The 14,729-nt window shown below is 55.7% G+C and overlaps 3 protein-coding genes across 3 annotated transcripts; 2 read left to right on the forward strand and 1 right to left on the reverse strand.

Moving 5' to 3' along the window:
• Window positions 1–5,645: 5,645 nt before the first annotated feature.
• Window positions 5,646–8,297, forward strand: CGGC5_v015649 (uncharacterized protein; the record flags this gene model as incomplete). Its single annotated transcript, XM_032020568.1, has 3 exons — window positions 5,646–5,723; window positions 5,846–6,222; window positions 6,281–8,297. The coding sequence occupies 3 exons, from the start codon at window positions 5,646–5,648 to the stop codon at window positions 8,295–8,297; spliced, it is 2,472 nt and encodes an 823-aa protein (XP_031882426.1).
• Window positions 8,298–9,394: 1,097 nt separating this feature from the next.
• CGGC5_v015650 (uncharacterized protein) lies at window positions 9,395–10,923 on the forward strand (the record flags this gene model as incomplete). Its single annotated transcript, XM_032020567.1, has 4 exons — window positions 9,395–9,487; window positions 9,555–9,983; window positions 10,043–10,207; window positions 10,261–10,923. The coding sequence occupies 4 exons, from the start codon at window positions 9,395–9,397 to the stop codon at window positions 10,921–10,923; spliced, it is 1,350 nt and encodes a 449-aa protein (XP_031882423.1).
• Window positions 10,924–11,034: 111 nt separating this feature from the next.
• Window positions 11,035–13,914, reverse strand: agdC (putative alpha/beta-glucosidase agdC; the record flags this gene model as incomplete). Its single annotated transcript, XM_032020566.1, has 3 exons — window positions 11,035–12,829; window positions 12,882–13,617; window positions 13,683–13,914. 3 exons carry the CDS (start codon window positions 13,912–13,914, stop codon window positions 11,035–11,037), a joined length of 2,763 nt encoding a protein of 920 aa, XP_031882422.1.
• Between the last annotated feature and the right edge of the window lie 815 nt (window positions 13,915–14,729).

Below are 14,729 nucleotides of genomic sequence, written 5' to 3' on the forward strand. Positions count from 1 at the left end.
CCTGTCCACTCACAGGATGGGTCCTCTTGGCCCTGTCACTTGCCCACTTGGTGAAGGACTCACCTTTTTTTTTGTTTCCTTTTGTTTCCAGTGCAGTGTTCCCCAATCTCGGTGAGCACCCAGCGCGTGGAAGTGTGTGATTCCTATCGTGATCAGGGCTGTCGTCGTGGCGGCCCTTGCGGACTAGACTGTCCAGTCCAGGCCGAGGATACAAGAAAAATAAAAAATAAAATAAAAGAGGCGGCAAGAAGTGGCAGCGACGGCAGCAGTGACACACAGCGACGGCCACAGCAAGTGCCAGAGCCTAGAGGTGGAAATGCAGGTGAATGGCAGGCAGTGACGCCAGCAGCGACTGTGCTAATTTAGAAATGGCCGGGGTGGTTTTAGGCGATGAAAGAATGCGCGAATCGCAGGTTGTGTTTTGCACGAGACCCGGCGTCTTGGCTCCCTCTTTGGTGTTGCTGGAGCGAGTGGGAGGCGGGAACGGCTTCCAACACGGCGAGGATCTTCAGGTCGTCCCCCCACTAGAAGGCGTTGAGGGGGTAGCGTGGCAGCGAAGCTCCGGCAGAGAGAGGTCTAGCGCACGACGAAGGCGACGATGATCTTTATTCGCTTCAGGAGCAAGCAGACGGCAGAGTATTCGCAAGGCATGAAAGAGGGCGCCGACGGAGGTTTATGACAAGCAACGGAGGCCGGCAGCATCGGGTCGGGCAGGCAGTGGGATGGGGGAGGCTTGGTTGGATGTGTCCCCGGTGTTGACTTGACTGCGTAGTGGATGCGCCTTCTCGGAGGAAGCGAACTTCCTTTTTTCCCTTCCCCACGGAGGGATGCGGCCTTGGGCTCAGCCAAACGTCAGCAACCACCGCCAAGACACTGGCTACTTGCCTACTTGCTTTAATGGATCTTACTACGGATACCGGCTTTCTACAATGGAATACCTCGACCTCGCGGCCTCGCCTTTGACACGGCTCAACTTGAGCCAGATGGAAGAACTCAAAAATTGCACGTCCTTTCCATCCTTGCCGACAGCCCGCCGCGCAGCACCTGCCGGGCCGCTCTTCTCTCACGGGCTTCAGCGGTCTACCTTGTTCGACGGCCCTCGGCTGAGTACCTTACCTGAGGTAGGTAGGTAATGGAATGAAGCGAGGTCAGCTCAGCTTCTCACGCACTCTATCTGCCGTACGCTGCCAAGACCACGATGCCTCTCTCCAGAGGCTTCCTTATTCGACGCACACTGCATCACATCGGCTATCCTGTCACTTATATCCAATCGACCAGGCCTCAGTTCAAGGCCCCGCGAAAAACAAACAGACTTGTGGTTGGTTGTACGAGTTATCATGCTGCATGTTATGGTCAACACACTGGGTCATCCCGCGCGCTCTGTCGTCTTCGATCCATTCAGAATGCTCAGATGTCGCGAGCGGACATAAGGCACGCTGCAAGGCAGAACGAACAGACGATACCCGCTTACGTTCTGCAAATCCAAGTGCAGCAAACAGCCTAAGGTACCGCACGGGAATCTGGCTGCGACTTACCCGAAGCTCCTTCAAAGTAAGGTCGCTTACTACTACTCTACTGGAGACCAGATGGCGCCGAACCCCTCAACATGTTTCCCTGCAGCGCGGGAGACTGGCCCTTGGACTGGACGGCTAAATAAGGTGGTTTCTTGCTGTAGGTAGGATCCCGGGAACCTGCACTAGAACCGTCCTGTTCTTTGGAAACCACTCCTCTCTCAAGGCCGCCGGTCGCAATTCAGCCATTCGACAAAGCTGCGTCTTCTTCCATCTCTAGGAGCAGGGGTATCGCCAAATGCCCCACCGCGTGTCGGGGGTCCTCAGTCCTTCACCGATGATGGCGCTGGATCTCGTTCCCGACACTGACGTCTGATAAACGAGTCCGAGTTTAACTCACCCGCCACGCAATTGTCAGTCAAACAAGTCTCGTCCCGTTCGTCGATTCCGGAGGCCGAGAAACAAGCTGCGTCTCCTACTTAACGCCGGACACTCACATAAGGTAGCCTGAAATACAGTATCAGAGCCGTACCGAATACTGAACAAGCGAAACGTCAGGACCAGCAAGGATACCCCACCAGATCCTCGGCCAGGGCATCGAGGCCCGTGATGACCATGATGGCATGGCCTGTTTCTGACCTCAGCTGCTCAGCAAGTTCCCCCGCCTGCCTCGAATTCACGGACAGCAAAGGCGTCGCATTACTTGGCATCAGCATTATGCCAATTCAATTTTCAAGAGATTTCCCTCAATTGGCGTCTTTGCGATGTCTAGCTGATGATGCTGGCTGACACCCACCGCTTCTGCGGCCTCCCCCGAAAGAAGCAGCTGTTTCCTGAGCTTGCGCTGCGCTGCGCTGCGCTGCGCTGCGCTGCGCTGCTGAGCAGATATCCTGCCATTCTCTCCCAAGGTAAGGTAACGCATAACCTGACAGCTGCAAGCAAGGGACCCTTTCCCGTGACCTTGCCCGCACGTCAGCAACACAATTGTTCTTCCGCTCAACATGTGCCGCCTGGCCGCGCTAGCTCCCACCCTCTGCGTTGAGAAGAGCCGCGAGTCCGACGCCTTGATTGGTCACGGAGCGTGCTGCGTACCGAACAAGAAGTTCGAAACCAGTGGCCCGCGTGGCTGTGCAAGGCTTGGGCTTGTTGGCATGGACGCCTCCGAGGAACTCACCCCAGAGTCAAGAGTGTCAGGTCACCCAACAGCCAGTCAGTCATTCGCACGCGTCTCTCTGCATGGCTACAGCTATCGAAATCGCCACTCATACGCGCTCTTGTGACAGGAGCACGTTCGCTTGGCTCCTCTTGATTGCTCGCATTGTCTTTCATGGTCTCTCTTGGCGATACAGTCTCAATCCGCTCAAGTCACCTGCCTCTGAACTAGAAGATGGTTAATGGCCCCCGATCGTGCCCAACGGGGCTTTGGGGCCGACCCAGAGGCCCCGCCACATCAAGACAGGTTTTTACTCTACCAGTGTCCGCCACCATGGAATCTCCTTGTCGCTTGGGCTCGTTCGGCAAGCGGTTTTCTAGAAGATGGTTCTTTCGCATTTTTGGGTCCATGAGCTTGGCCGAGCAAGCGACTTGGCGGTCAAGCAAGTTTCTGCGAATTAACTAGGACGGCAGATATATTGAAATCCTCGATTGTTGAGGCCCTTTTTCGCCTGCAGCTCCATCATATCGCCGAAAGCCGAGCAGTCAGGCCGAGGAGGCGTAATAGAATCCACACGAGCTGCGTCTCTGGCCTTAGCGGACTCTCGTATTGGTCCCATCGCTTTCGGTACCGGACCAACGAGTGAGAGGTCATGCTTCCGTGGAAGCCCGACCGCTGACGAGTCTCCGGGAGCGACGGGCGGGACGGTCGGACTCCGGGCGCCTCCCTACCCGGAGACCCACTCCCCGACTCGGAGTCAGAAGCCGCTGTGCCCAGAGTGGTTCTCACATTGTCTCCGTGACCAACCCCTCTGCCTGGTACTGCGATGAATTTGGCAAAACGCCCTGGGGAACACGACAGCAACCTAAGGCGGCAGTTTGCCTGCTGGTGGTCTCGATGCCGCAGCATGCTCCTGATGGCTCCAGCTGGATTGGTGATTGGGACTCTGCAGCAATGGCGCCTCATCCGCTTACCTAGTGCGCGGAACATCGAATCACACCAAAATGCCACGACCTATGAATGTTCAAGTGCAAAGGGGCATAAAGTCGGATCCAAAAGTGCCATTTCAACGGAATTGCATGTCGACCATGGAACTGCCTGAGACGATGAACGTTCTCGAGTAGGCAAGAGTTGCATGATTCCAGACCTGGCTGTGCATGGCACACCATCCAGCGATGATGCAGCTTATTTATCCCCAAGCTCCCAGAGCTATGTCCCCTGCTTCCAGGAAAGACCCTTCATCGTCTTGGTCGTCAGTGCCCCAGCCGAGGCAGCCAAACTGCTCTGCTGGAGGGCAGAGACGAAAGGCTGCAGTGCGCGCTCAGTAAGCTCTGTAGGGGTCTGGGTCAAGGCACTGGAGCTCTGTTATTTTACGTAGTGGTGATGGGGCACTCAGCCGAAGTGTGCGATAGCTTAATTACAACCACAACAAGCCTGTCGCAAAGTAGGACAGGTAATGTCAGGTAGGGCATGAACAGACATTTGGTGGTGCGAATGGCCTACACCCCCCCAAAGATTGACAAAGAAAGACATACGTGGTAGGGCGCTAGGCTGGACCTCAACAGAGCGCGAGTGATGGTGTGCATCCATCTGCGAAGCGAAGATCCCGCCCAGCTTTGCGCAACGCGTCGTGGTGCCCCTCCGATGGAAGGCTGCAACGGGGCCAAAGAAGAACAGGAACACGGATGCACTGGAACCTGACGAGACGGGGAGGGACGCACGCCAATTGGCCGGCGGCAGCGAGGGAATGGAGTGATGAAGTGTTGGAGGGGTGGGCTGGACACCTGCAGCCATGCCTTGTGAAAGTGTAAGTCATCGGCCTTGCAGGAGGATGAGGAGCATCTCTCCCTCGGCGGCGACGGCGACGACTTCTCCCGGGTTGATTGTCAGACCAGAATTGGGTCTTGTGCCGTGGTCCGCCGTCTGCCTTCTTGGACGTGTCTGCGGTGAGATTGACTGGCTGGCTGGCGTGGTGTGTCGTCTGTATCTCTCTCTGTACTGCATGGCACGGCATAATACTGCAACAACCAAAGGTCGGACGTCGGTGAGCTACCTACCTGGGCTGTTGCGAGAGAGACAGAGAGAGACGGAGACGGAAAAGTGTCGGTCAGGCCATGCCAGGCCAGGCCAGGTCAGATCAGGACGGCTCGGTACAATTGAACCGTACCTTGGATGAATTCAACGGCAGTGAGCGAGCAAGGCTAATGCCGTGCGCCTGTCTCTGATCGACTGCTTCCTTCTTCTTCTTACCTACCATGGCTGACAGACAACGGGCAACGTGCCTCGACTCCTAAGGCGTGTCCGATGGAGCTAGCAAGCTAAGCTGCCTTGCAGCATGACCGAGAGACATGTGGCTCCATTCGAGGGCCGCAGTCAGGTCGTGGCTGCAGTGGACACGGCCACTTATCGGGCTTCGGATACCCCAAGAGGGGGGGCAAGGCGGAGGGGTAGCTAGCCAACGCCAGCCCAGCCTAGCCCCGAAGGAATTGAATGGTGAGGGGAAGATATCCCAGAAAGGTGAGAGGTGAGGAAAATAGCCAGCAAGTCATTGATGTGCGTCGGTGGGAGGGTGGAGGGAGAGAGAGAGAGAGAGGAAGATGATGCGGTGCGGTGGCCGGTCGGTAAGGTCTCCAGGGCAAGGAAAAGAAGACTAGTAGGTAGGTACCTTGGTGGTAATCTTTGTGGAGGGGTTGGTGGTGAGGACGTGGAAGGACTAAATGGAGAACGGCCGGGCGACATTCGGGTGCATCCATGGTGTACTGTGGCCAATCAGACAAGCACATGGGGTGGGTCATGATTGAGGCACACAGCCTCGCCGAAGCCTCGAGCCTAGGCTGGCTGGACCTGGTCTTCCTTCATCGCCGACCCTGCCCTGCCCTGCCTTCCAAAATCTCAACCATTGTCGCCTCTCATGATCTATACGCACCGCATCGAATCATCACCCTGACTACCCAATTGTCGTCCATTGATTCGATCTGTAGATGGAGCAACCGGCCAAGAAAAGACGACTCTTGCCCGCGCCCAAGGAGTCTGCCCAGCCTGCGCCTTTCCCCGAATCGGTGAGCTCGCGCGATTCTCCCAATCCATCCTCACGAGACTCTATGTCCTGGCCCTGCCCGTCATTGTCGCCCATGCTGCCCGTGAACTTTCTAGACCAAGGCGCTAATATAATCTCTTGAAGCTACAGCAACAGCAGGTCCCCGAGGCCCCTCCAGCCGAGCGCCATGATTTCGAGTCCTTTGCGAGGCATCTTCAGGATGCTGCCATGCTGATCCAGCGTCAGACCGAGCGCCCCCCGTATGATAGCGTCTCGGTCCTGCTCCTGCGATGGGAAGAAGACACTTCGGCCGAAGCTGATCTCACAGCCCTGGAAAACATCCTCAGAGACCGCTACAACTATCGAACCGATCGATGGACCATCCCAACGGTGCCCAATCCCAGCATCAAGCTCGGCGTGCAGATGGCCTCGTTCCTCGAGCATGGTCGCAACAACCACTTGTTGATCATCTACTATGCTGGCTACGGCTATGTTGCGGACAATCAGCTCTATTGGGCTTGGTGAGTCGGGCATCCGCCGCCATCATCTCTTCGCTTTCTTCTGACCGCTTCTCCCTAGCAATAACCGAGAAGACGCCGCGAAGCTCAAATGGGACGGCGTTCGATGCCTGTTCGAGGATGCGCAGTCTGATATTTTGCTTCTGCTCGATACCTGCACAGTTCGCGACATACCCATGAGTGGCAGCCATGGACTCAAGCAAGCCATTGCCGCGTGCGGCTCCGAACAGACCGCCCGGGAAACGACGGGGAAATCCTTCACATATCACTTGATTGAAGCATTACACAAACTCAGCACAGTTGGGAGGCCGTTCAGCGTGCCGCGATTGCATGAAGAGATTGTGCTGTTGCGGCAACAAGAACATGCTCAATCTGCTAAGCTCACAAATGGCGCAAGCAAAAGTCCATCCCCGCCACCCCAACTTCCCATTCTGTTTACTCTCACCCCTGGGAAGGGCCAAAGCCTCAGCCTGGCCCCCTTGCCTCCACGGGCTGTACAGCAATCGCCGCATAACGGCGACGCTGAATCCCATACAAAGTCAAAAGAGGATCAGCTGATCGACCCTGCGTCCGTCACCGATCTGCGGTTCGACGAGGCAAGAGTGCTTGTGTGCACCACCTTCGTAGGAGACGCCAGTCCAGACATGTCCTTTTTCAACGGCTGGCTACACAACACTCCTTCTCTGGCTGCCAAGATCGAAGTAGAGGGCATGTTCCTTGGACCGCCCACGATGCTCCTGATATCAATGCCACACTCCATTTGGAACGTTGTACAGCACGACAAAGTTTGCTGTTTCTTAGGATACATCACATCGCATAACATGATTCACCTGTATCAGAAATTGAAGGGATCATCAGGCATCAAAGCAACTGCAAAAGAAGTTGAGGACGGCCGCATATTGTTGGAAGCGAGGGAGATGGCAGTAAGCACACCAGCCATGCACCGACGCTCTTTAGACAGTAAAGACGCCGCCTATCACGAGGCACTCAGTCGTCTAGATACCACGCCGTCAGGGATCTCATACGCCACTGCAGCGGCGGCTGCAGCCATTGATGGCAAAGATGATGTCGAAGATTCGGCCGAGATGCAGGAGGCCGCAGAACAACTGAAGGCATTGAGCCACGTTCGCCATCTTAGTGACGAGGCACCGCCTGCGGTAGAGAGGCAACAACGGACTACCCTGCCTGATGGGGTGACGACTACAAATCATGAAGACAGTTCATCCCACGAGTCTGGCGCCGACGACACGATGCATTCGATAGACATGAACACTCCCAACTCGAAGCCCAAGCAGAGGAGATCCCTCCAAAAAGCGACACCGAAGCAAGAGACGAGGTGCACACTTTGCAGCCATGCACCCTTCAAGGACTCCTCATCACTTCGCAAACACATCGCTGCAGCGCATACCAGACCATTCCCTTGCGCCTTCTCGTTCGCAGGCTGCACTAGTACTTTTGGATCGAAGAATGAGTGGAAGCGACATATTGCCTCCCAGCATCTGTGTCTCCAATACTACCGCTGTTCATCCTGCCCGCAGAGCACAATCGAGGGCAAGGGCAACGAGTTCAACCGAAAGGATTTATTTACCCAACATCTCCGCCGCATGCACGCTCCTTTTGCCATCAAAAAGGCGATCGCCAAAGGCGACAGTAAGCTTCAAGTTGAGTGGGAGGGCCATGTCAAAGAGATGCAAACAACATGTCTTGTGACACGTCGATCGCCGCCTCAAAAGTCAGCATGTCCCAAACCTGACTGTCAAAGCGTCTTCGAAGGTCCTGGTTCATGGGATGAGTGGACAGAGCATGTTGGCAGACACATGGAGAAGGGCGAGGGCCAGCGGCTTGGGGTTGACCGGTTATTGGCCAAGTGGGCTCTTGACGAGGGCATCATAGAGCGTAAAGAAGACGGCGAGTATCGTCTTTGCGCTGGCAACGGAGCTGTTGGCGGCGGCGGCGGCACAGTCAGTGGGGGAGACTCAAAGGATTCCATCTCGGTAGCATTCCCAGAGCCGAAACAGGAAGTCGAGGAGGCAGCCGACGCAGGAGACGCCGATGACAAAATGGAGGTGGACACGTAGAACATACAACGGGGAAGCATACGATGCGGTTCTGAACGAGCGAACGAAAGCTGGCGCGGCGCTAAGGCTTTTTGTCGACCTATACTATACGGCGTATTTTCATCGATTGGCGGGAGTTATCCGGGAACGACTGATACGAGATATGAACGACACTCTGCTCGAAAATTGTTCGCTTCTTACTTGGCTGGGGGCTCGCTTGGTCGGTCCCCAGACAGCTGGTTCGATTCGCCATGAGCAGCAACTTGGAAACCAAGTGGAATATGGCAGGGAATAAAAAGACCCCTCTTCAGGGACAGGAATAAGGAAAATAACTAAAAGAAAACAATAGGGAAGTCAAGAAAGAATCAAACAAGTTGCCATGGAACACTGCAATATCATCGTGCACGCTGTGGGGTCGCGCGTGAACCAAGCTTTTGAGACCCGGTCCGGATTCGGTACTGCACCCCGGTGATGCTCCGCCGGTAGATCAGCCGACGCCCGCCAGGGCCGAAGAATCATTGGACAAACATAGCATCGACACGCCAGCGTCGCACCGGGTTGCGGGGAAGTGTGGTTAGCGCATGTGTGCCTGTGCCTGCCTCTCGACTCGCCCACCCTTTTGCTAATGACACAGTGCTTCAATGGCTGCAACCTCGGAGCGGCTTTGGTATCCCAGAAAGGCTGTTGATGGTGAACACATGAGCACTACACCCACAACCTCCACCTGGATATTGGCGGGCCACTCACACCGTTCGGGGCGAAGACCAGGCGCAAGCTTCCAATTGAAGGAACCACTAATTCTCCGGCCGAGGGAGCCGGTTGTCCGTCTAGTCTACAGGCTGAAAGCCCACGAACGAAAGGTTTTTGGGAGCGTTGCGAATTGGATTGTGAGGTGGGGATGCCGGAGCCGAGGGCCGCAGCTGACGATGGCGCAGAACTGATCAATTGTGTGTTGCCAGGCATGGGAAACTATAACTACAATCCAAGGTAGCGCGATGTTTGGGCGATTGGAACCTCTCTGGTTAGGGTTTGCGATTCTGCTACCTCGTCCACGATCGATACAGCATTGCAGCGAGAGAGAGAGAGCATTGATCTAAACCGACTTACACGGCCACACCATGCGTCTGCTCCACAGCCTCACCTCTCTCCTTGCGGGAGCTGGTCTTGCAAAGGCCACGCTCCAGATCATTCCCGGCGGCACTTGGACTGCGGTAATGATGCCCAGCTTGATTCGGGACCCTTGGTCACAATGATAAACTGACTGTGGTTGGAAACTAGACAAACACCGGCCGGCACATTCAAGCCCACGGCGCTGGCATCACCAAGGTCGGCTCGACTTACTACATGATTGGCGAGGACAAGACCGAAGGCTCGGCGTTCCAGAACGTAAACTGCTACTCCTCGACCAATCTCGTCGAATGGACCTACGTCGGGGCCCTGCTCTCGCGCACCGCCAGCGGCGACCTGGGCCCCAACCGCGTCGTCGAGCGGCCCAAGGTCATCTACAACTCGTCGACGCGCAAGTACGTCATGTACCTGCACATTGACAGCAGCAACTACGGCGAGGCCAAGGTCGGCGTGGCTACCTCGGACACCGTGTGCGGCAAGTACACGTACATCAGCAGTTGGCGGCCTCTCGGGTTCGAGAGCCGCGACATTGGCTTGTTCCAGGACGACAACGGATCCGCGTATCTGTTGACTGAGGATGTAAGATTTTGGCTCCCCATGCTTGTTCTTTTCTAAATAAAATCTGACGAGCTGTACAGCGGCCCAATGGTCTGCGCATCGACGCCCTCACCTCCGACTACCTCAATGTCACAAGCAACGTCTACCTCTGGACCACCAACATCGAGTCCCCCGCCATTCTCAAGCGTAATGGCTACTACTTCATGTTCGGAAGCAAGCTCACCGGCTGGAACCCCAACGACAATGTTTGTTCTCCCCCTTTCCGTTGACACATCGTCCTTCGTCTCACTCTTTGCAGGTCTACAGTTACGCCACGTCCCTCTCGGGCCCCTGGTCCTCGTGGGCAACTTTCGCCCCTGTAGGCTCCAACACCTTCACCAGCCAAACGTCCTACATCTTGTCCGTCGGCGACATGGTCATCTACATGGGCGACCGCTGGGTCAGCACGAACCTGATGCGCAGCACCTACATCTGGCTGCCGCTCACCATCTCCGGCACAACCATCACTCTCGCGGACCGCGTCAACTGGACGCCCAACGTCGCCGCGGGAACCTGGGCAGTCGGACCTTCCGAGACCTCCTATGAGGGCGAGTCGGCCACGCTATCGGGCGGCGCGAAGAGCATTTCCTGCACGGGATGCAGCGGCAGCGCCGCGGCCGGATACGTTGGCGGGTCGGCCGGCGGTACGGTTCAGCTCTCGAGCGTCAGCGCCCAGGCGACCGGTCGCACCACGGTGAGGATCAAGCATCTCAACGGCGACTATAGTCAGCGATGGGCGACGGTGACCTGCAACGGTGTCTCACAGACCATTGCGTTTCTGCCGACTGCTGATGGCAACACTCCTGGAAGCAGCTCCTTGTTCTGCAATCTCAACTCGGGATCGAGCAACACCATCACCATCGCTAGCACCGACTCATCTTGGGTTGCGGACATTGACCGAATCTTTGTACCAGTCAACTAGTCTTTGTCACAGGTAGCAGTGGGAAGTTACAAGGCGAAAGAACTCCTCTTCGTAATTATGTATATGCATTAGGAAAGGGTGATGTACACCATTTAAGACCCGAACATCGGTCTAGTTGATCTCAATCACGAACGGCCCGGTCAAGGGCTTATCAACTGCGATTGTCATGATGGACTCCCGCCTCTTTCCATTCTGCTGTCCGCCACCCAAGAAGGTGATCTTGGAAACCTTGAGCGGCGTGCTGTAGCCGAACTCGCCATCAACCGCAACTTTGCCGTCCTTGTAATCGAATGTGACGTGGGTGATACCATACTGCTCCAAGCTGACGCCATCGTCGAGATACAGCTGGCCCTTGGCAGTTCCATTCCTGTTTACGGCAATGAGAAGCTCGAAGTTCTCTTCCCTGAGCTTAGTGGTCGTCATGGCACTATTGGCGCGCAGGGGCAGCACGGAGCCGCCGCGGATGAAGAGCGGGATTGTGGTGTAGTTCTGCTCAGTCAAAGAGACGACTTCGCCCTTGCCCTGGATGGTCTCATGAGTGTACCAGTCGTAGAATGCGTCGTCGGGGAAGTAGACATCAACAGACGTGGAATTTTCCTCCGTGACGGGTGCTACCAGGATCGAATCGCCGTAGAAGTACTGAAGATCCAGTCCAAACGACTTCTCATCCTGAGGGTACAGATAAAAGACAGGATTGATGACCGGGGTGCCATCGATTGTCTGCTGGTAAACGGCCGTGTAGATGTAGTCGAGCAGGCGGTAACGGATAGAGATTGCTCTCCTGGCGCTCTCAGCGACACTGTCCCAGAGGTAGAATTCTTGAGAGATGCTGTCAAGAGAATTGTGGTTGCGGTAGAAGGTTGAGAAAGCGGCCAGAGCAGCCCAACGAGCGCATAGCTGCTCGTTGGTGTTGTCACCGAATCCGCAAGCATCGGAGCCTACCATGGGTACCTGGTAAACAGAGGCGAACTGAAGGAGCTGGGAGATGGAGATGCGGTAAAGAGACCAATTGGACAGGTTGTCGCCTAGCCAATGCCCAACATGAGCACCGGCACCGGCAAAGGTAGAACGAGTGATAATGAGGGGACGGAGGCCGGGGCGACGAGCCTCCATGGCGACGCGAGAGGCTGACGACATCATAGACCCGTAAAGGTTGTGAGTGTCATACATTGTCAGACCGTTCTGGTGAATCACGTCTGTATTGACCGTCTTGTTCGAAATGCCGCCGGCAGCCGCGTTTGACTCTGTATCCCATGCCGCCTTGTTGTGAATGGCATACTTGGGGAACAAGAGATCTCTTCCTGGCAGACCTTTCTGGTCACCTGGTTCTTGTCGCTCGGCAAGAATGAGGTTTTCGAACTTCTCGCTGAAGGGCGAGGTTCTTGGTGATACATTCTGGGCCAAATCTGAGCGCTTGGATTGACTCGAGCAGTTGGTGGTTCCCGGGGGCTGGAAGTCGCACGGCCAGCCAGGCAAGGGACGGGGGTTTTCTCTGACGGGTGGCGGGTCTGGTGGGAAGCCAACGGCAGATGCGTACGGGTCGTCGCAGGGGAAGTAGCATGGGAAGTTGGACGGCTCATTCATGTCGATCCAGAGAGCATCGATATCGACGCCGCTCTCGGCTGAGAAGAATGTGGCGAACTCGTTGTTCCAGTACTTGGTAATGTTCTCGGAGAACCAATCGGGGAAAACAGATACACCGGGCCAGACGACACCGATCCAGACTGAACCATTGCTGCGCAACAGCCAGATGTTGTCCTCGATACCTCGGAGCATCGGCTCATATTGTTGGTAGGCCACGGCAGGATCTACCATAACAATATAGTGTTGATCATTCTCGTGCAGCTTGTCGACAAGCTGTCGCATCTTTTCGAGAGGGTAACGGTCGGGGTCCAGAGAGAAGACCCTGGTTCGAAAGTCAGCAACACCGAGGTAATCTCTTTTCAAGCGTGACTTACCTGCGTCGATCCATGTAATCAATGTCAGTCCACATTGTCTCCAAGGGGATCTCGGCGACACTGTAGTTGTGAACAACCTCGGCGACATCAAAAACATCCCGGTAGCCATAACGACATTGGTGGAATCCGAAACCCCAGTATGGCATCATAGCAGGGAGCCCAGCAACTTGGGCGTATTGCTGTGTCACTTCGACAGGAGAGGGTCCGGCAACGAAGTAGAAGTCGAGGACTCCACCGAGAGTGTTGTACTGAAGGTATTGTCCGGACTCTTCCGTCTTGTTGATGAAGACATCCATGCCATTGGAGTTGAGGAAGAAGACTCCGTGTGTGCCAGTCTTGCGATGCTCATAGTAGACGGGATGGTTTCCGTACAGGTTTGCGCCTGATGGAATGCCGTAGGAGTCTTGAGACCAGAGAGTGCGGATATAATCTGTCGTGTTCAACCGGAAAGGGTCTGAGTGCTCGCCCAGGCCATATAGGTTGGGATTGTCGGGCAGCTTTGTTCTCAGACGAAGGTATTGACTCTCGAAAACGATGTTGGCGCCAGAAGTGTCGAACAGGACCTCGCCAGTGTCGGTTCTGCTGACCGAAAAGGCGAAGGGGTTCTCCGTGTAGTTGAAGTGCAGCTTGGACTGCGCCGCATCAACCCCAGGGCCACTGGGACGGGGAAACACCGACTCGGGCACCTGATACACCGTGTTGTTGGCATCCTGAATCTTGACGTGCAGGCGAGTATCTGGAAAGTCTGTTAGGCACTCTCGGACAAAGGCTGGGGCTGTTACGAGCTGTCTTTTATCTTACTAGTCTGGTATTCGACAGTCAGTGTCAGATCCTTCAGGTCGGTTCCGTAGGCGTCGCACGGCTCTCCAGCGAGGGAAAGCTGGGCAGTCAGGCCGTTGGAAGATGTCTGGACATTCGAAGCCTGGTAGCCGGGACATTTCGTAAGTGCATCGTCGCTCGGGTAGTCTCGTCGGATCACAGCCGCTGAGACTGCCGTCGTCAGCAGCGCAAAGATGGAGAGGTGTCTCGCCATGGTGAATCTCGGGCTCCGAAGATGCTGGCGAGCTTGGCTCGAGAAGTGAGAGGACCCGCGAACCCGGCTGGAAGGTAACTTTTATACTCGTGGTTGCTTGCAGATCGCTCTAGGTGAAGTTACATCGGCAGGGAAGGTAAGTGAACCCCGCTGGGGAGGTAGAAAGCTCTTTCCAACCGTTCATCCCGAGAGCTCGTACTGCAGGGTAGACGCAAAGCTACCTCACCACTTTACCATCGTACGGACATGCCCGCTAATGAAAGCCGCAATTAGCTTGCGGCAGCATGGGGCAGGCGCATAAAACGTCATCCGGACCTTCATCTGTGGTGGCCAGGACTCCCTGGAGGTTGGGCTAGCATTCAGGGGACTAAGGTTAATTGGTGAAAATGTCTAATTGACAAGTGGTGTGAGCGAGTAATGGAGCGAGGTAGGGCCGTGTGCCGTCAGATTTTAAGACCGGCCGCCAGCTTTCGCATCTTTCCCCGCACTCGAATTCCGAGCCTAGGAGAAATCAGCAAGCGTGACGATGAGCTGCAGTGTGCATCGCGTAAGTAGCATGCGTAAACCGGGAGAAGTTGGAGATGGCAATGGCCGATGGGATGGATAGCTGGGGGCGGGGAAGACTGAGTGTGGTTCCATGCAGCAGGGGGGAGGTGGAGGGGGCAAGATGAGCTGCCATTGGTGATGTCAAGCGGAGAAAAAGCAGTGTTTCGTTTCGTTTATTTCTTTCCCGGGCCTGGATCCTTGGCCCGGTTCGGGTGCAGCCAACGGCCCGACTGGTGGCTTGACCGGATGGCGGGGGACACCACTGAGAC

The sequence above is a fragment of the Colletotrichum fructicola genome (assembly GCF_000319635.2).
Source record: "Colletotrichum fructicola Nara gc5 chromosome Unknown KSG_Nara_v1_contig10, whole genome shotgun sequence".
Classification (NCBI taxonomy): domain Eukaryota; kingdom Fungi; phylum Ascomycota; class Sordariomycetes; order Glomerellales; family Glomerellaceae; genus Colletotrichum; species Colletotrichum fructicola.